Source organism: Dermochelys coriacea, chromosome 6, assembly GCF_009764565.3.
Source record: "Dermochelys coriacea isolate rDerCor1 chromosome 6, rDerCor1.pri.v4, whole genome shotgun sequence".
In the NCBI taxonomy this organism is placed as follows: domain Eukaryota; kingdom Metazoa; phylum Chordata; order Testudines; family Dermochelyidae; genus Dermochelys; species Dermochelys coriacea.
Genome location: NC_050073.1, coordinates 101,479,623 through 101,496,909, shown reverse-complemented (window position 1 = coordinate 101,496,909; position 17,287 = coordinate 101,479,623). Strand labels below are relative to the sequence as shown.

The 17,287-nt window shown below is 43.1% G+C and overlaps 1 protein-coding gene across 7 annotated transcripts in view; it reads left to right on the top strand.

Annotated features, from left to right (window-relative positions):
- The first annotated feature begins 4,096 nt into the window (after positions 1–4,096).
- SYNE3 (spectrin repeat containing nuclear envelope family member 3) overlaps positions 4,097–17,287 on the top strand; it is a 92,638-nt gene continuing 79,447 nt past the window's right edge. For 5 of the 7 annotated variants that reach the window (XM_043517460.1, XM_043517457.1, XM_038404904.2 and 2 more), the window contains exons 1-2: positions 4,097–4,404; positions 8,799–9,547. In XM_043517460.1, coding sequence (XP_043373395.1) covers positions 9,535–9,547 — 13 coding nt within the window. In that variant the 5' untranslated portion in view covers positions 4,097–4,404; positions 8,799–9,534. The remainder of the gene's footprint in view (positions 4,405–8,798; positions 9,548–17,287) is intronic. The other 2 variants (XM_038404902.2, XM_043517459.1) reach the window with 1 other exon arrangement.

Sequence of the window (17,287 nt, the reverse complement as noted above, 5' to 3'; positions counted from 1 at the left end):
TCATAATGGAGTTAGGGCTTCATGCTGCATGATACTGAGCACTTCTTGCAAGGTGCTGAACACCACCTACTCTTATTGAAGTCAATGGGCGTTGAAGATGCTGAACACCTCCCTGAAAGTACTTGGCACTTTGCAGGATTGAGTACCTGAATCAAGAAGGTAAACTCCACTCAATTGCATCATCAGCTTGGTGTTTACAAATGTCTCTTTGGTGCCTGTGAGTGATTGGGGCATCTGTTTAACCTCCTAACCAAATGCTAATTTCATTCCGTATACAAAGTCCTGGAAATGGCTTTGGATTATGAAATAACTATCCCTTTCCCCTTGACAATGGACTTGTTCTTTATAAGTACAGTAAAGCAAATGACCTTTGGTATTTATTTGCCAGGATTCCTTTCTAAACCATTAGCTGTCTCAGCCTCAACACATACTTGCTTTAGTTTTAGCTTTTGATTGTTGCCAGACATGGTAGGCAGGTGGAGAAAAGTGCATGTTCTGTGCAGCTGCCAGGTATATCAGGCTCTTCACATGGAGGCATTGATGAGCCAAGCAAACATTACCACATTCCATTCTAGCTTAGAGCTGCTGCAGCAGCGGAAGGGTTAAGGCACATATGCCAAAGAGGGAAAGTGGAAATAAAGGTTTGTTTCAGGAACTGCAACATTTAAACATGAGCCGGCAAGAGCCCTTTGGCCTTGCACCTGTTTCCCTCTAGTTGAAAGACTGCATACAAATAACAATAAACTGTACTATCTAAAGTCTGAATGCTTGACAGCTGAGCGAGTAGCATAGGTGGAGGGAGGATTCTCGGGAGTTGCGTGTCAGGAAGACTAAGATAGCAACATTTCATTTATCACTGTGCATTGTGAGTGAATAAATTGAAAAGGGGAGTGATGTTGGTTGCCATTGAACTTAAGAGCAAATGCCAGGATTATTTTCTTTTATTTCAGTAAAATAAACTTTCCTATATGTTGTTTATGCTCAGAACTGAATATAAATGACTTCTAGGGGTTAGGGTTCCCTCCAACTTGGTTTATCCACAACACACCTCATCCAGTTCTGGAAGAATGCTTTATCCAGTTCTCTGAAATCCAAGCAATCAGTTCAACTCCAGACTCATCACTGAGATTTCTTTATTTGCATACAAACAAACTACACTTTAGTTGATTAGGTTTGACCAAGATGGAGTTTTTTCCTTTCCCCCCACAAACTTCATTGTAGGGGAACTTGTTATTTTTTTTACTTTGATGTCATCTCTATTGTACCAAATTTTTAACTTTTCTGTGGTGACAAGAGAGTTCAAGTTTTCTTGCTCCTTATTACTTACGGTTGCTTATACTTTTTATGCGTTTTCCCCAAATACTGCAGATAGGGTGTCATTTTAATTTGCAGACTGTGAGGTAAAGAGAACAACTTTTCTCAGTAGAAAGAAAAGGAGTACTTGTGGCACCTTAGAGACTAACAAATTTATTAGAGCATAAGCTTTCGTGAGCTACAGCTCACTTCATCGGATGCATTTGGTGGAAAAAACCACCAAATGCATCCGATGAAGTGAGCTGTAGCTCACGAAAGCTTATGCTCTAATAAATTTGTTAGTCTCTAAGGTGCCACAAGTACTCCTTTTCTTTTTGCGAATACAGACTAACACGGCTGCTACTCTGAAACTTTTCTCAGTGGCATTGTTTCTGTTCAGTTTGCAGCTGTAAGCCACATGCTTCCACTGCAGCATTTATTGGTATAAATAAGGGAGGAAAGAGGGGGGAGGATACACAGTTCTCAGTTTTGTTTTGAGGGACTGGCTCAGAGCCACAAAGTACTTAGGCAGCTAAGTCCCAGTTTTGGCTCCACTGCAATTCACAAAACTCCTGCTAAATCTCCTGGTACATAGCTAACCTTACTTGGTGCCTAAATTTTTCAGAGTAAAGTTCCTTAAGTGCCTATGTTTCTGCCTCTGAGTATTTGCACTGCTGCCTCCCTCTACATGTCTGAATGCCTGTCTCCTGCCTAAACCACAGAGCAAGTCACAACCCAGAGGAACACAGTTGTTTGTTCATGTGTTCCACTGCGAATAAAGACTTAAATTGTCATTGGGCCAATGAGAGAGAGTGTGAGAATGACTCCGTAGTCCAGTAGCTAGAACACTTACTTGAGAGGTAGGATCCTTTGTTTACATCCTTTCTCCCATGCTGGAAGAAGCAGGGAATTGAACCTGCATCTTTCACATCCCAGGCAAGTGCGCTGACTTCTGGGCTAAAAGTCATAAAGTGGGTGACACTATCTCTGCCTCCAGCCGGTTTGTGTGGAACAAGGCAAGTGGAGAGTCCCACAAGAAATCCTTCAGGTGCCCAAGCTGCCTGACTCCAGGAGAGGAATTCCTCTTTGTGGATCACTAACAGATAGATGCCTCCCTGCAGGCCAGACTCAAGCACCTAGTTCTGAGAGGGGCAAGGCTTAGCACAGGCCCGTTGTCAGCATCTCCCTTTGGGTAGCTTAGGCAGCTTCCAGCCTAGTGTGCTGGCTTCTGTCTCCCTATTCATTGTTTAGGGAGCCTTGGCAACTAACTTGGCTTTGGGAATTGCAGTGTTGTTTCTGTGATTTTTTTTCTAGGTGCCTATACGTTAAGAGTTGTGATGCAGCACATTTTTCATATTGTTTTTATTAGCATCTAGTTTAGAGTTATCATTTATACTGTAGCAGCACCTAGTAGCTTTATCCAGGTCATAATGCTATTGTGCTAGTCACTATGTAACCATAAAGGACAATTGCTGCTCCAAGAGTTAGTGGTCTGGAAGACAAGACTCACCACTTACTCCTTGTTACTAGGTTAACATTCAAAAGTAGTTTCATGCCTTAAGCCCTTTACCTCTTACCAAAGATGAAACAGCTCACAACCAACTTTAATCTATGTATCTATACTTCTAAAAACAATTACAGTGACCTGTCTGCCCTTTTTATGTATTCTCAAGCTACATTTCAGGCCCGAGTTCCTTCCATATCTTTAAGGAGAGAACCTACACAGTACAATTTCATGAATAGTAAACCAAATGTTTCCCATAAAAGCCACTAATGTCATTCTTATTTACATTTCAGGGAACACAATGGAAAACAGATAAAGAGAAATAATTCCATTGATGGGTTCTAGATGCCACTCAAGCCACTTCAGCTTGTTACTTCAATATCAGAAGTTAATCAAAATGAAGTTTAAATGAGCTGCTTAATCTCACTTGTGTGCCTGAAGACTTGCTGGAGCTAGATAGGGTAACTCTGCTGGAGGGCCAGACCATCCAGGAATTGGATATGGCAGTTATTAGATGTGCTCATTAGTTGTTTGAAGCTATTTGGGTAATTTCCACTGGGGGCAAGCAACCTGGCAAGTCACATGCACAGTCACTCTAAAAGAGCAACCAATGGGAATTCAAGGGAAGGGAGAGAAGTTTATAAATAGGAGGAGTAGGAGCCACACTTGGGCTGAAGCAACATGAAGACTACAAGCGTCTGCTATAAGGTGCATCTGATGAAGTGAGCTGTAGCTCATGAAAGCTTATGCTCAAATAAATTTGTTAGTCTCTAAGGTGCCACAAGTATTCCTTTTCTTTTTGCGAATACAGACTAACATGGCTGCTACTCTGAAACCTGCTGTAAGGACTGTGTTTCAGGGATTTTGCTAGTTTTGTTGGATTAGATTGGTGGCTCCTCGCCCTACTGGAGAAGACGACTAGAACTGCTGCAGGCTGTGCAAATTACAGACTGTTGTTGCAAAAACTCAAGGGGAATTTGAAGGATACTGTGGGACTATCCCTTGTTTTTCAACTTTAAGTAGCTGGCATGTGCTACATAAAGGCTGGGTACTATTCCACAGAGACTGAGAAGGATAAATCTTCCCAGAGAAGCACTTTAAGGGACTGCGTGTATGTGCATAATCATATTTTGCATTGAACTTATGGTAGTAACAAATAGTAAAACTTAGGGAACAACCCCCACCTCGGGGGAGAGGAAGAATTCTACACCCCCCTGAGGACTGTGATCAAATCCCAAAGAACTCTCAAGAGTGGTGAGGAAAAAGAGGCAAGGAACTGTGTACTTATTTTCTATGAATTTATATATATATTGTGCTGCCTAAAGTAAAGTGTGATTGTTTTAGGTATCCTCCTGCAAAATCTGTGTCTATTTGCTACAACTATCAGGTAAATTATAAACCAGAGTGCCATAAGAGGGTGCTTCAGCTATCGTGGTGTCTTAGGGACTCAGCATTCCTGTGCCTTCCAGAAGAGGGATATCAGACAGATTCTGTGCCCATGAAGTGTCTCAGAGGGGCTGAACCCAGAGATCTTGACTAAAGCTTGCCCAGATAATGGGGAGCATAAAAGCACATGCATGAGCAGTGTGGATCAAAACACAACAATGGTGAGTGTCCAGCAGGGGGAACTTGATCAAGGGTGTGACAACTGTATTTTTATGAATATTTTCAATGTCCTGAAAGATTCAAATGTCTCCAAAATATGGATAAAGATTGTTGCTACACAGTGTGTACACTCAGAAATACTGCCATACTGAAGCAAATGTTATATTCATGGGAAGAATCTTAGCGTGCAGACCATATGTTGTAATAAAACTGTTTTGCCCATAACTGTGTAAGTGTAATTGAGTTAGATCCGCGGCTGGTGTCAATTGGCATAGCTCTATTGACTTCAATAGAATTGCATTGATTTACATCAGCTGAGGATCTTGTCCACTGTGTTCTCTTCTGGTATGTGCTAAACTTTCTTCAAATGTAAGGATGCTACAGGGACTTGCTACTTCTTTGGACATATATGACAGCCAGGAGAAAAGCATTTAACAGATATCCTTTGTACCTGATTTGGGTATCATCTGTTAAGTGGCACTACCAAGATTGCTCAGACAAAAGGTCCAAACTTACTTATATTCCTTGCAGCAACAAAACTCCTGTTTTAGTGAGTGTAATATTTGAGTGCGCAAGATATATGAGCAGTGCCTCAGAGGATTTGACCCATTGTCTTTGGATTTTAGAATGCTTTTTGTTTCCTTCCCAATAGGGAAAAAAGTTTTCTATAACCTCGTCTAGTGACATCCTCTGAATGTCCACTGTACAGCCATGTGCGGCATCAAAGAACAGACTGATTTAATATTAACATTCTTTAAAATCTACACTATGACAGGAGAAGCCCTGATGTTACGGTTTTTATCATTCCAAAGACATGTATCATTGGTACATCACACAAATGGCCTGCTTCTTACATCACTTTTTCAGGTCTGCCAAGTGACTCATTAACATTTGAATAATATTTTTCAGGAATGTAAGGATTGCAGTTCTCTCTGGTTTGGGTACATGCCTGTCCACAAACAACATAAAAGGGAAACATCAGAATTTCATAGATTCTCTATAATGTCTGCTTGTCATCAACCACAAGAATGTGCAAATGGGTGTATTGCACTAAAAAGAGAAGAGCCAAGTTACCTTGTGGTACAAATGCCTCCGCATTGTTGTAAAGATGCTGCACAGGTTCCGCATAAAGATCAAATCGTGCCAATGTAAATGTTACTGTTGCTTGCCCACAACTGTTTGTTGCTTTCCACCCAGTCTCTTAGGCATTCTGCCTGTTACAGGAAATGTGTGAAACTGCTGCACATTAAACCAACCACAAATGTCTGTCAGCGAGAGAAGACTTTTATTTTTGGGAGAGAAAAAATGTATATTTAGAAAGAGAGCTGCTGTTCAGTTTTTTTGACAGGCTCTCCATCCCTGTAGTTCATCCTTAATCATTTAATCCCTCCTTACTTTTTTAGGTGCGAAGTGATAGCCTGCTGAGGTCAGCCTTCCATTGTTTGCATAGCAGACTGATTTTATAAGCATGAGGATTTGTTTAATCATGTTGGTTGTCTGTACAATGATAATGACTTTTATACTTAAGCATATCACAAACTGTCGTCAATGGCAAGAGCTAATCAGATGTGTAACAGCTAAAAATACAAAATCTGGTATCAACATGGAAAATATTAGAAAAGAAGATCAATGCAATCAACATTTTGATTTAATGGTAAAGACAACACAACCTTCAAAGTGTATCTCTGAACACTGACCATTTGGGGCGGTTCAAATGGCAAGGGAAATCTTTCTGAATGCATTAGACCATCTTTTTCTGTCTTAACAGATCAGAGAGTTAATGCATCCGATGAAGTGAGCTGTAGCTCACGAAAGCTTATGCTCTAATAAATTTGTTAATCGCTAAGGTGCCACAAGTACTCCTTTTCTTTTTGCGAATACAGACTAACACGGCTGCTACTCTGAAACCAGATCAGAGAGTCTAACTTCATTTCTTATTTGCAGGACTTTTAGCAAATGAGTCAGTGCCTCCATTAGGGTGGCCCCTTTGCTCATAATAGTGACTGAATCAACGTTTCTAATGTAGATGTAGATACAGAATAAAATATGATTAATCTATCTTGATACACAGATGGAGCCCATAATGCTTCAGGGTTATATCCATTTCCACAAGCTAAAGATAAGAAAATCAGATGGATCCATGGATATGGAACAGGCACTGTCACGTCTGCACCATTGTACCCCCTTCACCCAGGCTTATGGAAGCTCCTCTGTAAGTGCTATGTGGACTTTGGCCTCTACTATTTTGTAGAAGATGGCCTGGGAAGCCTGGCCACTCTCTATGCTGCCATATTCCTTTGAGCCCCTTGACACACTAGCTAGTAAGTTCACCCTGTCACTCCTAGGTGAACTTTACTGCCAAGGGCCAGTGTACCAGTCCAGGGGTTTGTGGGCCCAGAATCTCAGAGGTATTTAGGTGCCTAATTCCCATTGAAATCCATGAGGATTAGTTGTCTAAATACCTTTCAGGGATTGTGATGTGAAGTTGAGCAGTTCTGATTCTGTGTAGCAGCAACCAGTGATGCACATCCTTGCTAGCCAGTATGTTTTACTTAGTTATAGATGTAGATAATAGTGTATAAGCTACATGCAATATATATTTTTTTATTAAATCCAACACATCTAAAAGCAAGTTCAGGGATCAATGCAGTCACTTTGGCTATACTTTTTTAATGGATTGAAGAAATGTTGTAGTGGATGTGTCCCAGCAATGGAAAGTTTAGATCTAACATTAAACCAAAATAACCAAAACCCTCATCTGTTTAGATTTTCCCCGATGTTTCTTTTAGGAATGCACCCTCACTTAAACCTTATGAATAATTGTAATGCAAAGTTCTATGTATTTATTTGATTTTTGTTTCAATTATGTTATGAGGATACAGAAAAGCATTACCCAGGGAATTGCTTGATACAATGTGGTTTTTAATGATTATAGCTAAATGCTCTGATGCTACAGGTCAAACTGTAGGATGTTTGTTGCTGCCTGGGCTCCTTTATTTGGTTATGTAAACAAAGACTACCATACTGCTGGAAAATCAAAACACTTTGGTCTTTCTGTTTTTATATAAATGTATATATAATATGGGCAGAAGCATAATATATTTGTTTGCAGGGTAAATAATTTATCTTGATCAAATGCATACGGTAACGTGATGTTCACTTCCATTCTCAATCAAAAGTCTGTGTTTTTCAGTTTCTTAGTTCTTACTTTGAATGAGCTTTGGTTGTTTTATAAATGTTTTAAAGTAAATTGTTTTATTGATATATGTTTTCGTGACAAATTGGAATTGTTTTTCCTATTGGTTTATATGACTAAGTGTGAAACTATTAGCCTGATTTATGGGCAGTAAGTCAAGAGGAAAGATAGCCTTGTGGTTAAGGAACTGGTCTGGGACTGAGAGCCTGAGTCCAATTTCCAGGTCTGCTGCAGATTGCTTGTGTAGTCTCAATGGGGCTATCCCAAGTATAAAGCAGCATTGCCAACTTTTATCACGAGTCTCATAATATTTGGGGACTTTCATAAAGCCCCTGTTCCTGAAGTCATGTGATTACGTGAGACTCTTGCCTTTTTATAAAGTAAGTTTCTAGCTGTCATGGTTGCAGAGAAAAACACAAAAATGCAGAGCCTCAAGGTTAAAAAATCAGAAGGGAATTAAAACATTTATTAAGCCAGACTTGTGACTTTATGGAGACAAGAGTAATGCTTTTTGAATTTTTGAGGTTGACCATACTGGTTAAATTTAGCATATAACTCTTTGTAAGACTGAAGATTTAGCATCTTCATTATGCAAATGGGAAATTGAGGCAGAGTTATCTCCTTTTGACTGTCTTGTCTATTTAGATTATAAACTCTGTGGGGCAGGGACCATCTGCTACTGTGTTTGTACAGCACCTAGCACAATCAAGTCCAATTCTTGGTTTGAGCAAGGAGATGCTACTGTAACATAAACAATAATCATGGATATTAAAATAGAAGGTGCTGTTCAAATTTTTTTGATGGAATTGATTATCCTTGTGACAGTAGTGTGTGTAGTCCTCGATGCATCTGTAATTGCTTTGTAAGGTCACCATTTATTTCTCAAAAGGGGTGTATGAAAAAGATATAAAGAGAAAGCAGCCTGCTCTGTTAAATGCATGGTTCTTATGCTGCTTTGAAAGTAATACACAGCTCTTGGATGTGCACAACACTGGATTAAAATAACTGAGTTTGAAAGGCAAGACCCTTCAGAGTCAGACAACCTACCTGCTGTGTGTAGGGCCTTATGATGTTTGGAAGTAGGTTACCACAAACCTCCTTTACTTCTCCCTGTAATGCCATGCCCATTGCAGAGGAGACTCTGGCTGGAATAAAATCTTTCTCCCTCTTAACTCAGCTTCTCCTTCTGCTTCTTCCCAGGATGAAGTCCTAATCCTGCGTGTGTATGACATAGCAATCTGTTGCGTTGGAAAGGAGCCGGGGGGTGATCGCACACACGCTGCGGGATTGAGGAGATGGGCAGGGACGAGGCAGAGAGGCCATGCTTAGCAGACAAGCGGATTGTGCTGTTCGTCACCCGAAAGTGCCAAGGCAATGCAGAAAGCGGGAGCTGGCTTTCTGATGTGAGTGTGACACAGCTGAAAGCTGCCCCCTCGCTCTGTGCCAGCCCCTGCGGAGGCTAGCGCTGAACGCCAGGGCACCGCCCAGAGCTTGTCCCATTGCATAAGCCCCCTGATGAGGTTACATAACGGGCTGCCGCTGTCTGCGGGGCTCCGTGCCCCCCCCCCCCGGGTTACCAGCATGGCACGGGGAGGGGGTACTTACGGGTGGGCTGAGCTGCAGCCCGCGGGCGGGGGACACGCGGGCCGGAACTGGAGACGATCCAGAGCCGCAGCCTGCGGACTTGCAGCCACCCAGCCGGGGGCATCGGCGCTGCTGGGCAGGGCACCGCTCGCCATTGCTCTCGCCTCCCTGGCTTGCATGGGGCGGGGACGGGCAATGTCAGGCCGATCGGGGACAGGACGGAGGAGGGGAGGGAGCCCGTGAAGGAGGGGCCTCAGCAAACGCCCTTCAAACCCTGCAGGCGCCACTGCCGCAGCTGGCTGCTCCCGGATTCCTCCTGCAGAGGCTCGTCCCAAGCAGCCCCCCGCCACCCATGCCCCTGCTGGGTAAGTGGCCCCTTTCGGGCTCTGGGGAAGGGGGAACGCGAGCACGGCGGGGTACCCTGCAGTTGGGCAGAGCTCTGCTCTTCTGCATGTCGCTTTCACATTCACGGCTGCTGAACGCCTTGGGGCCGCTAGCCCTCCAGGTCCCAGCCCCGTGGCAAGGCCGTGGCGGGCAGGATCGGCGTGTTGACAAGTGGAGAGGAGAGATTGGCACGTTGCGTCCCCCCTTCTGCTGGAGAAACTTTTTCTGGGCAGCGTAGGGAGCCGCGCTTTATGAGTGCTGGGAAGGGGGGGGGGGGGGGGTGGGGGGGTGCTGCACCCCCTGGCTTGAAGTAAGAACAACAACCCAAATACATGGTTTCCGCCTTCCGCCCCCGCCTCCCCCCAATACAAATTGTTCCAGCGCCACTGCAGGGCTTGGGGAAATGAGTGAGTCGCGCTCAACGTGAGAGGAGAAGCCACCAAGTTGGGTGGCCGCAGAGCTTAACTCTTTCCTGCCCCTGGCGGTGCCCTGGAACCAGCTGGGGCCGTGGTTCTCAACCAGGGGTGCTCAGAGGTCTTCCGGGGGGAGCGTCAACTCGGCTAGCGATTTGCCTAGCTTTACAACGGGCTACATAAAAAGCACTAGCGAAGTCACTACAAACTAAAATTTCATACAGACGGTAACTTGTTTATACTGCTCTGTGCACTTTACGCTGCAGTGTGAGCTCAGCATTTTTATTCCAACTGAATTATTTTATAATTACATGGGTAAAAAGAAGACGGTAGGCAAATTTTCAGAGCACTGTGACGCTTTTTGTAATTTTATGTCTGATTTCGTAAGCAAGTAGTTTTTAAGTGGGTTGCAACTTGGGGGGACGCAACACAAATCAGACTCCTGAAAGGGGTACAGTTATCTGGAAAGGTTGAGAACCACTTAACTGGTGGGATTTGCCCTGCGCTTGAATCCTGGGGTGCTAATATTATTCCTGAAGCTCCATTCAGTGTTTTATCCCGCACCTGCACTCTGTTGCATTCAGCAGGTCCCTGTCAGTCGGCAGGAAGGGAGGAGGGAGAGGAGTAGTGCAATGGCATTCTGGTATTGGACATAGACATAGTGTAATATAATGTATTTACAGTTAACCCAAGCAGTCCTGTGGGTGGTGTGAGAGCTACTGTGGTACAGTCCTTAGTGGTAATACTCATTTTAACATCTGCTCCCCCCTCCTCCCCAAACATGTGGTAGGATCAGTATAGTGAAACTGAGAACTATACTAGGCTAGCTGGGAGTTCCCTTTAAAAATTCCAATCTGTTTGGAGTTGCAACATGAGCACAAAATGAAAACATCTTTAATTGGTATTGCATAAACTACAAAGAGCTGAAGCTGGTCAGGGGCCCGATCCTGTAAACAGTTTCACGTGTACAGGCCCCTTGTGACCAAGTAGAGCAGCAATGTCATTTCAGAAAAATTCTGTGGGGGGTCAAAGTTGTATCAGCATATAGAACCTTATATCTGATTATCTAGCCTGCAAAGATTGGGGTGGGGGGAGAAGAAGTGGTGCATATTAGACCAGTGATGGGCAACCTGCAGCCCATCAAGATAATCCACTGGCGGGCTGCGAGACAGTGTTTACATTAACCATCTGCAGGCATGGGTGCCTGGAGCTCCCAGTGGGCGAGGGTCACCGTTCATGGCCAAAGGGACCTACTGGCAGCCGGGCCTGCTGACAGTCGTGTAAATCCTGACGGGCCACTTGTGCGCCACAGGTTGCCCTCCACTAATACAGACCTATGAAAAATGTGGAGGGAGTGGAAAACGAAGTGGTGGGGCTGCTTTCTCACCCCATAGCAAATGGTGTCCTTGAAGTGGAGCACTGAGTATTCTGCACCATGGGAAGGGTTTGCGTGGCTCTCTTTGCAGGATCTGGCTCTGTGTCCGTGATACCTAGAACTGCAAGTCCAGATTCTATCACCCTTAATTCTTCTTCACTAGGCAGTTTTCCATGTCTGGCTCTGTTGGATGAAAATGTAAAAACGAAGTCCTGTCTGGTAGACATTGTGGATGTTAACACTATGGGAGGCGGTATGGCCTAGTGGATAGAGCTGGGAGACCTAGGTTCTAGTCTCAGCTTTGTCACTGGTTTGCTTGGAGACCTTGGGCAAGTCACCTCATGTCTCTGTGCCTTATCTGTAAAATGGGGCTAATGATTGTGACCTTTGTAAAGCACTGTGAGAACTACCAATGAAGAGTGCTACGTAGGAGGTAGGTATTATTACTCAGTGTTCAGACAGTCATGATGGTGAGTACAATATAAATAACTACATAGACATCAAGGACTCCGTGGCACTTTTGTAGGTGCCTGGGCAAACTGCCCCCTGCCTCCAAGTTGTATTAAAGTTATAATCCTGGGAGAACTCTTTAAGCACTTAAAATCAGCTATCACGTTTTGCTATTGCTTTTATATTAAGGACACTGTGTAAATAAATGTAAAGTAACAATGGAATGAAAATGGGAGTTTGCCCTGGAAACTTTGGTACAGTTTAATGATAGTGTCCCATTTTGTGCTCTGATAGAATGAAATCTCATTTAAAATGAAAGATGTGGCCAGTGGCTGGGGGAAGAGGGGAAGGCAGACATCTGCAGTTTGGTCCTTAACAACTTGGAATCAAGAGTATAAATCTCTGACATCAATGTGTAATTTGCTCTTTATTAGCCGATTACATTGTGAACAAGCCTTGACTCGTAGCCCTCAAGGGTTAATGTAAAAGGCACATTTCCCTGTGTGTAATTACTTGGCCATCATGGCTCATCCAAGGCCACATAGCAAAGCTGTGTAATTACAACTTGGCACACAGTACTCCAGTGTTGTAGATGTGTTGCTGGCATACTCTGTTCAGGGAATCCTGCCCACGCTGTTTGACTGACAGTTGTGGGGGCCAGTAAAAATGAAGAATAAATAATCATTATTCCAGAAGGGGAGTTGCTTCCACCAAAGGGGCAGGGAAGGGAAACTCATTTGAAATTGTTGGTTGAGTGACTGGGGCAAAGGAACCACAGAGACAATTTATTCCCTGTTGTTTGGCGTCAGCTCCATAAGGCTCACCCTATATCACCATGCTCTCCTTTGCTATCTGTTGTACTCCAACAACAGACATTGTTTTTGGGGGTTGTACTTGTACTAAGCTATGGAACAACAGTCCACAAAATCAATGTGTCAGAAATGGAACCTCTCATCTTTCTTGCTGTACTCCCTCCTGTTCCTCCCCCTCTTATCTCTGTCCCATTTGGCAACTGCACTATCCACCTTGTGGCGCAGGTTCACAGCATTTAGGGCAGTGACGAAGCTCCTCCACTCCTGTCTGTTTCTGGCAAGTCTTTCAATGGTTCCCCAGCTGTGCCCCAGGCTGTTCAGCTCAGCTTCCACAGCTCTTCGCCATGTTGTTCTCGGGCGACCTTCTTTTCACTTGCCTTCAGGTGTCCATCGTATTGCTACTCTGGGGATGGAATCAGTTTCCATCCGAAGCACATGACCCATCCATTTCCAGCACCTCCTGGCAATGATGGTGCTCAGATCCTCCACTGTGTCAATAGATCTTGGTTTGCAATTGTTCTGGGCCAAAGAATATGGAGGATTTTTCTGAGGCAAGTTGTATGGAATGAAGATAGCTTGGACATGTCATACTTTCTCATTCCCCAGCATTCTGCACTATAAAGTAGTGTTGAAAGTACGCAGCAGTGATAAATCTTGAGTTTAGTTTTGGTGTTGTATTTTGATGATTTCCAGACTGTATTTAAGCTCCTGAAGGTGTTTCTGGTCTTATTGATTTTGTTCCAGATATCCTAGCTTGTTCCACCATCCTGGCTGATGGTGCTGCCCAAGTATGTGAATATTTCTACATTGGTGAGAACATAATCCTCTATCTGTACTGGTGATGGTGAGGCAATATTAAAGGTCATGATATCTGTCTTATTGCGATTGATTTTCAGTCCAATTTGCTGTCTGAATGCGTTGAGTAGAATTGTTTTTTTCTTGTATATGGTGTTGGGTATGTGATAGGAGAGCGACATCATCTGCAAATTCCCAGTCTTCAAGGGATGAGAAGAGTGTCCATTTAATGCCTCTTGGCATGTCTTCTGTTGTACGCTACATTACCCAGTCGATGGCAATGTTGAAGAGGATTGGAGACATGACACATCCCTGACGTACTCCTGTTTTTACTTCAAAACTGAGCTCATTGTGATCAACATTTTGTGTAAAGTTGAAATAGAAGCATTTGATGACATTGATTATACGGAAAGGAATTCCATATGCCTGCAGAATGCGCCATAGGCTGGTCCTGTGAATGCTATCAAATGCCTTCTCAAAGTCTATGAAATTTATGTAAAGTTGCCGTTGCCATTCTAAGCACTGTTCTGTTCTGTTTCGTAGAGTGAAGATCTGGTTTGTACATCCACACTCTTTCCGAAAACCAGCTTGCTCTTTTTTGAGAACGCTATCAACTGCCTTTGATATATGGTGGACTATGATCTTACACAATACTTTGCTTGGCACAGATAAAAGTGTGATAAAAGAGAACCCTGTCAAAACCTGTCTTCTGCTTCTGCAGCTCTGAGCATATCTCCCCCCACGTCTTCCTTAAGATTCTTCCCTAGCTCTCTGTTTTCTCCAGCATTCAGTTGAGAGTCCGTGCTCTCACTTCCAAGACTCTACACATCCATGCTGTAAAGGGGAAAAACACAAAGCTGCAGCATTGCATCATTTTCCCCTATCCCCTTGTTTTCTGTTGACTCCCCTGTTCCCAAATGCCTGTTTTCTGTTTATGATTTCTGTCTGCATTAGGTCTTCTTTTAGCAAAATTTTACTCATGCAAGTAGCCCTTAGTCACATGAGTAATTCCACTGAAGTCTGTTGAAATTATTCACATATGTAAGGGTTACTCAAATGAGTAAGGGTTGCAGGATTTTCCTTATGGCGGGGCTGTCTTCTCATATGCCTGTAAATCATCATGTCCCCCATATGGTGCTAAATAAATAATGAAAAAATAATACAAATAGTACCACTTTCCAGTTAGATCCATTTGCTGTTACTTCTTGGGACATTACTTCTAGCTCCTTGTCTGTTGCAAGCTGTTCGAAAATCTTTGTACATAGTGATTCCTTGTTGGTTAAGGAATGTAAAAAAGAAATAATAAAAGGCATCAGTTGTTTTTCAGTGTTTTTTGAAAGGGTCTCAAAACTGTGGGTAGTGGCCGTGCACAAATGCAGAGTCTCTTGTTGCCAAGGATGTGAGCCAACTGGCTCTTGAGGGAAATTGTAACCACTTACCCCAAGCAACTTGATCTCTACAGAAAGCCTAACTCTGAGTGAGTCACATGAACATTATTGCTTACGAACGAGTTACAATGAAGCGAACTCTGTGAAAGCTGATAGTCCTTCTGTGAAAATACGTAACGATACTCTCCTCTTTAGATCATTGCTCTCCTCTAATCCTGTGCTCCCACGTTCTTCATGGACCCAATCCTGAGAAGTACTGAGTGCTCTCAGCTCCTGTTAGTCAGCATTTGGCACCTCACAGGGTCAGACCCTGTGCTCCTGCTGCTCTCCTCTTGAAGCAGTCTCCCACAACCCACATGCTGAGTTCTCTCCCTCTCCTTTAGATCCTTCCTGAAAGGCTACTCCTTTTGAACAGCCTTCCTTTGCATGACCTTTGAGACCTGATCTCACTGACAACATCTTTGACCCTTACGTCCAAAGCATTGCCTGGTGCATCACATAGGTCTTTTACAGTGTTAGCTCCTCAGGGCAAGACTCTTCTTGTTTTCTGTGTCCTGTCAAGTGCTTGATTGTACAGCACAATGGGGCCCTGAGCTCTGTTGGGGTCTTTAGTGAGACAGTTTTTCTCTTTGGTAAGGCTGTTGTGTTCGATATATTTATGGGCAGTTCTTTGTTTATGTGTATGTTGTAAATTTTAATTTATGGGAGGGGAGCACTGGATAGATGCCTGTAAATATGTTTTAAAAAATTAATCAAATAAGTAGTACAAAAATTAGTAATAAAAAAAATATGGGGCTGTCAGTTTTGACAATGTTCCCTTTAACTGGGAGAAGGAGCAAACTGTGGTTTGTTGCAGAAATATTTAGAACAGTTATTGTTGTGATGCAGACCAGCAGCAGGCTGGAAATAGTAATGGTATTCAAAAGCTGTTACCATATGATGGCTGGTTGGTGGTTTATGTGAAAGAAATATCATGGTCTCATTCAGTTCCCATTAGACAGATTACAAAAATCACTGTCCTTATTGGCATCTGCATTGGCAGCCCAGGCATAGAGACCAAAAATTTAATTGGCCACAGATATTGAGTTACCCTCTTATATCTAGAAGTAGTTCCTCCAGCATTCAGACACTTTTGGGGAGTAGCTTGCTTGGGTAGTGCCCATACTGTACCTGGAAGACTCCATTTTCCAAGACTTTCCAGTCCAGCACTTTCATAAGCACTGAATTCACTATATAATTATGACCTCAATTATCTCAGTGTGCACAGCAAAGTGTGCATGCAGAAACATACAGGAAAAGGGCAGTGCTACATGTTTGCAACTAATTCCTTAAAAGCCACATATGGTGGTGGTCTGTGCAGAGGCGGTAATTGGAGTCCATTGGAATGCACCAGGGCCACAGATGATTACAGAGTAATTGACTGTAATGTATGCCAAGGCCAAGCAGGCCCTAGGCAGCCAGGGTGCGAAGGTGGCATGCAGTGCTTCTCCTTTTCCCTCCACCAGCCTTTGGTCCTGTGCCAAGTGTAGCCCGAAATCAGAGCCAGGAGATTTAAAAATAAAACTATATTTTATGAAAGGGGGATAGACATTCTGAGCAACAGATATTTCTGCATTTTCCAGCATTTGAGTGAGCCCGAAAGTCTTGTTCATATTGCAGGTGGGTAAACGAAGAGAAACATTTCCACAGCGAATACTCACTAGATGTTGGATATCTCTGTGGTAAAAATTGGGTCTGTGCATTCAGACTGTAGGCTCTGAATGAAAGTGCTCAAAAGCATCTTGAAATGGTTGGTTGGCAGATCCAGTACTGGATCAGCATTAGTAGTGACAAACCATTGGCTTTTTAATTCTTAGACCTTGGGTACACTAAAAAGGTTTGCCAGTATAGCTATACTGGCAAACCTTTCTCGTGGAGATGCAGCTTATATTGGTTCTTCAAATAAAATAATTTTTTTGGACTTTTTTTCTGGTATAACTGTGTCTACACTCGGGCTTTTGCTGGTATAACCTAGGCCAGTTGGGATGTGATTGGGGTTTGTTTTGTTTCATACTTCTAACTGACATAGCTATGCCTGCAAAATTTTAAACGTAGACCAGGCCTTACCTTATTATGATGGAATACTTGGTAAGGAGGACATTAACGCTAAAATAAATCTTCCTAAGGTCCAGTTACATCTCAGCTTTCTCAAGCCTGATATAGTTGTGTTTCTATTTGACTTAATATCAAGTTGATGTTCATGACCAGCTTCCTTTTGTGAATACAGATCAGCTCCAGTAACATCTAAATAGTTTCTGCCCTCAATTAATTGTGGATTCCATTAAATTGTCTGTATAAAATAGTTGTACATAGTGTTATTGTAGGCATGTTGGTCCCAAGATATTAGAGAGACAGCATGGGTAAGGTAAGATCTTTCACTGGACCAACTTCTGGTCCCTTGAACTACTTATGCTGAACAATCTGTTACATTTAGCTGTGACATTCTCAT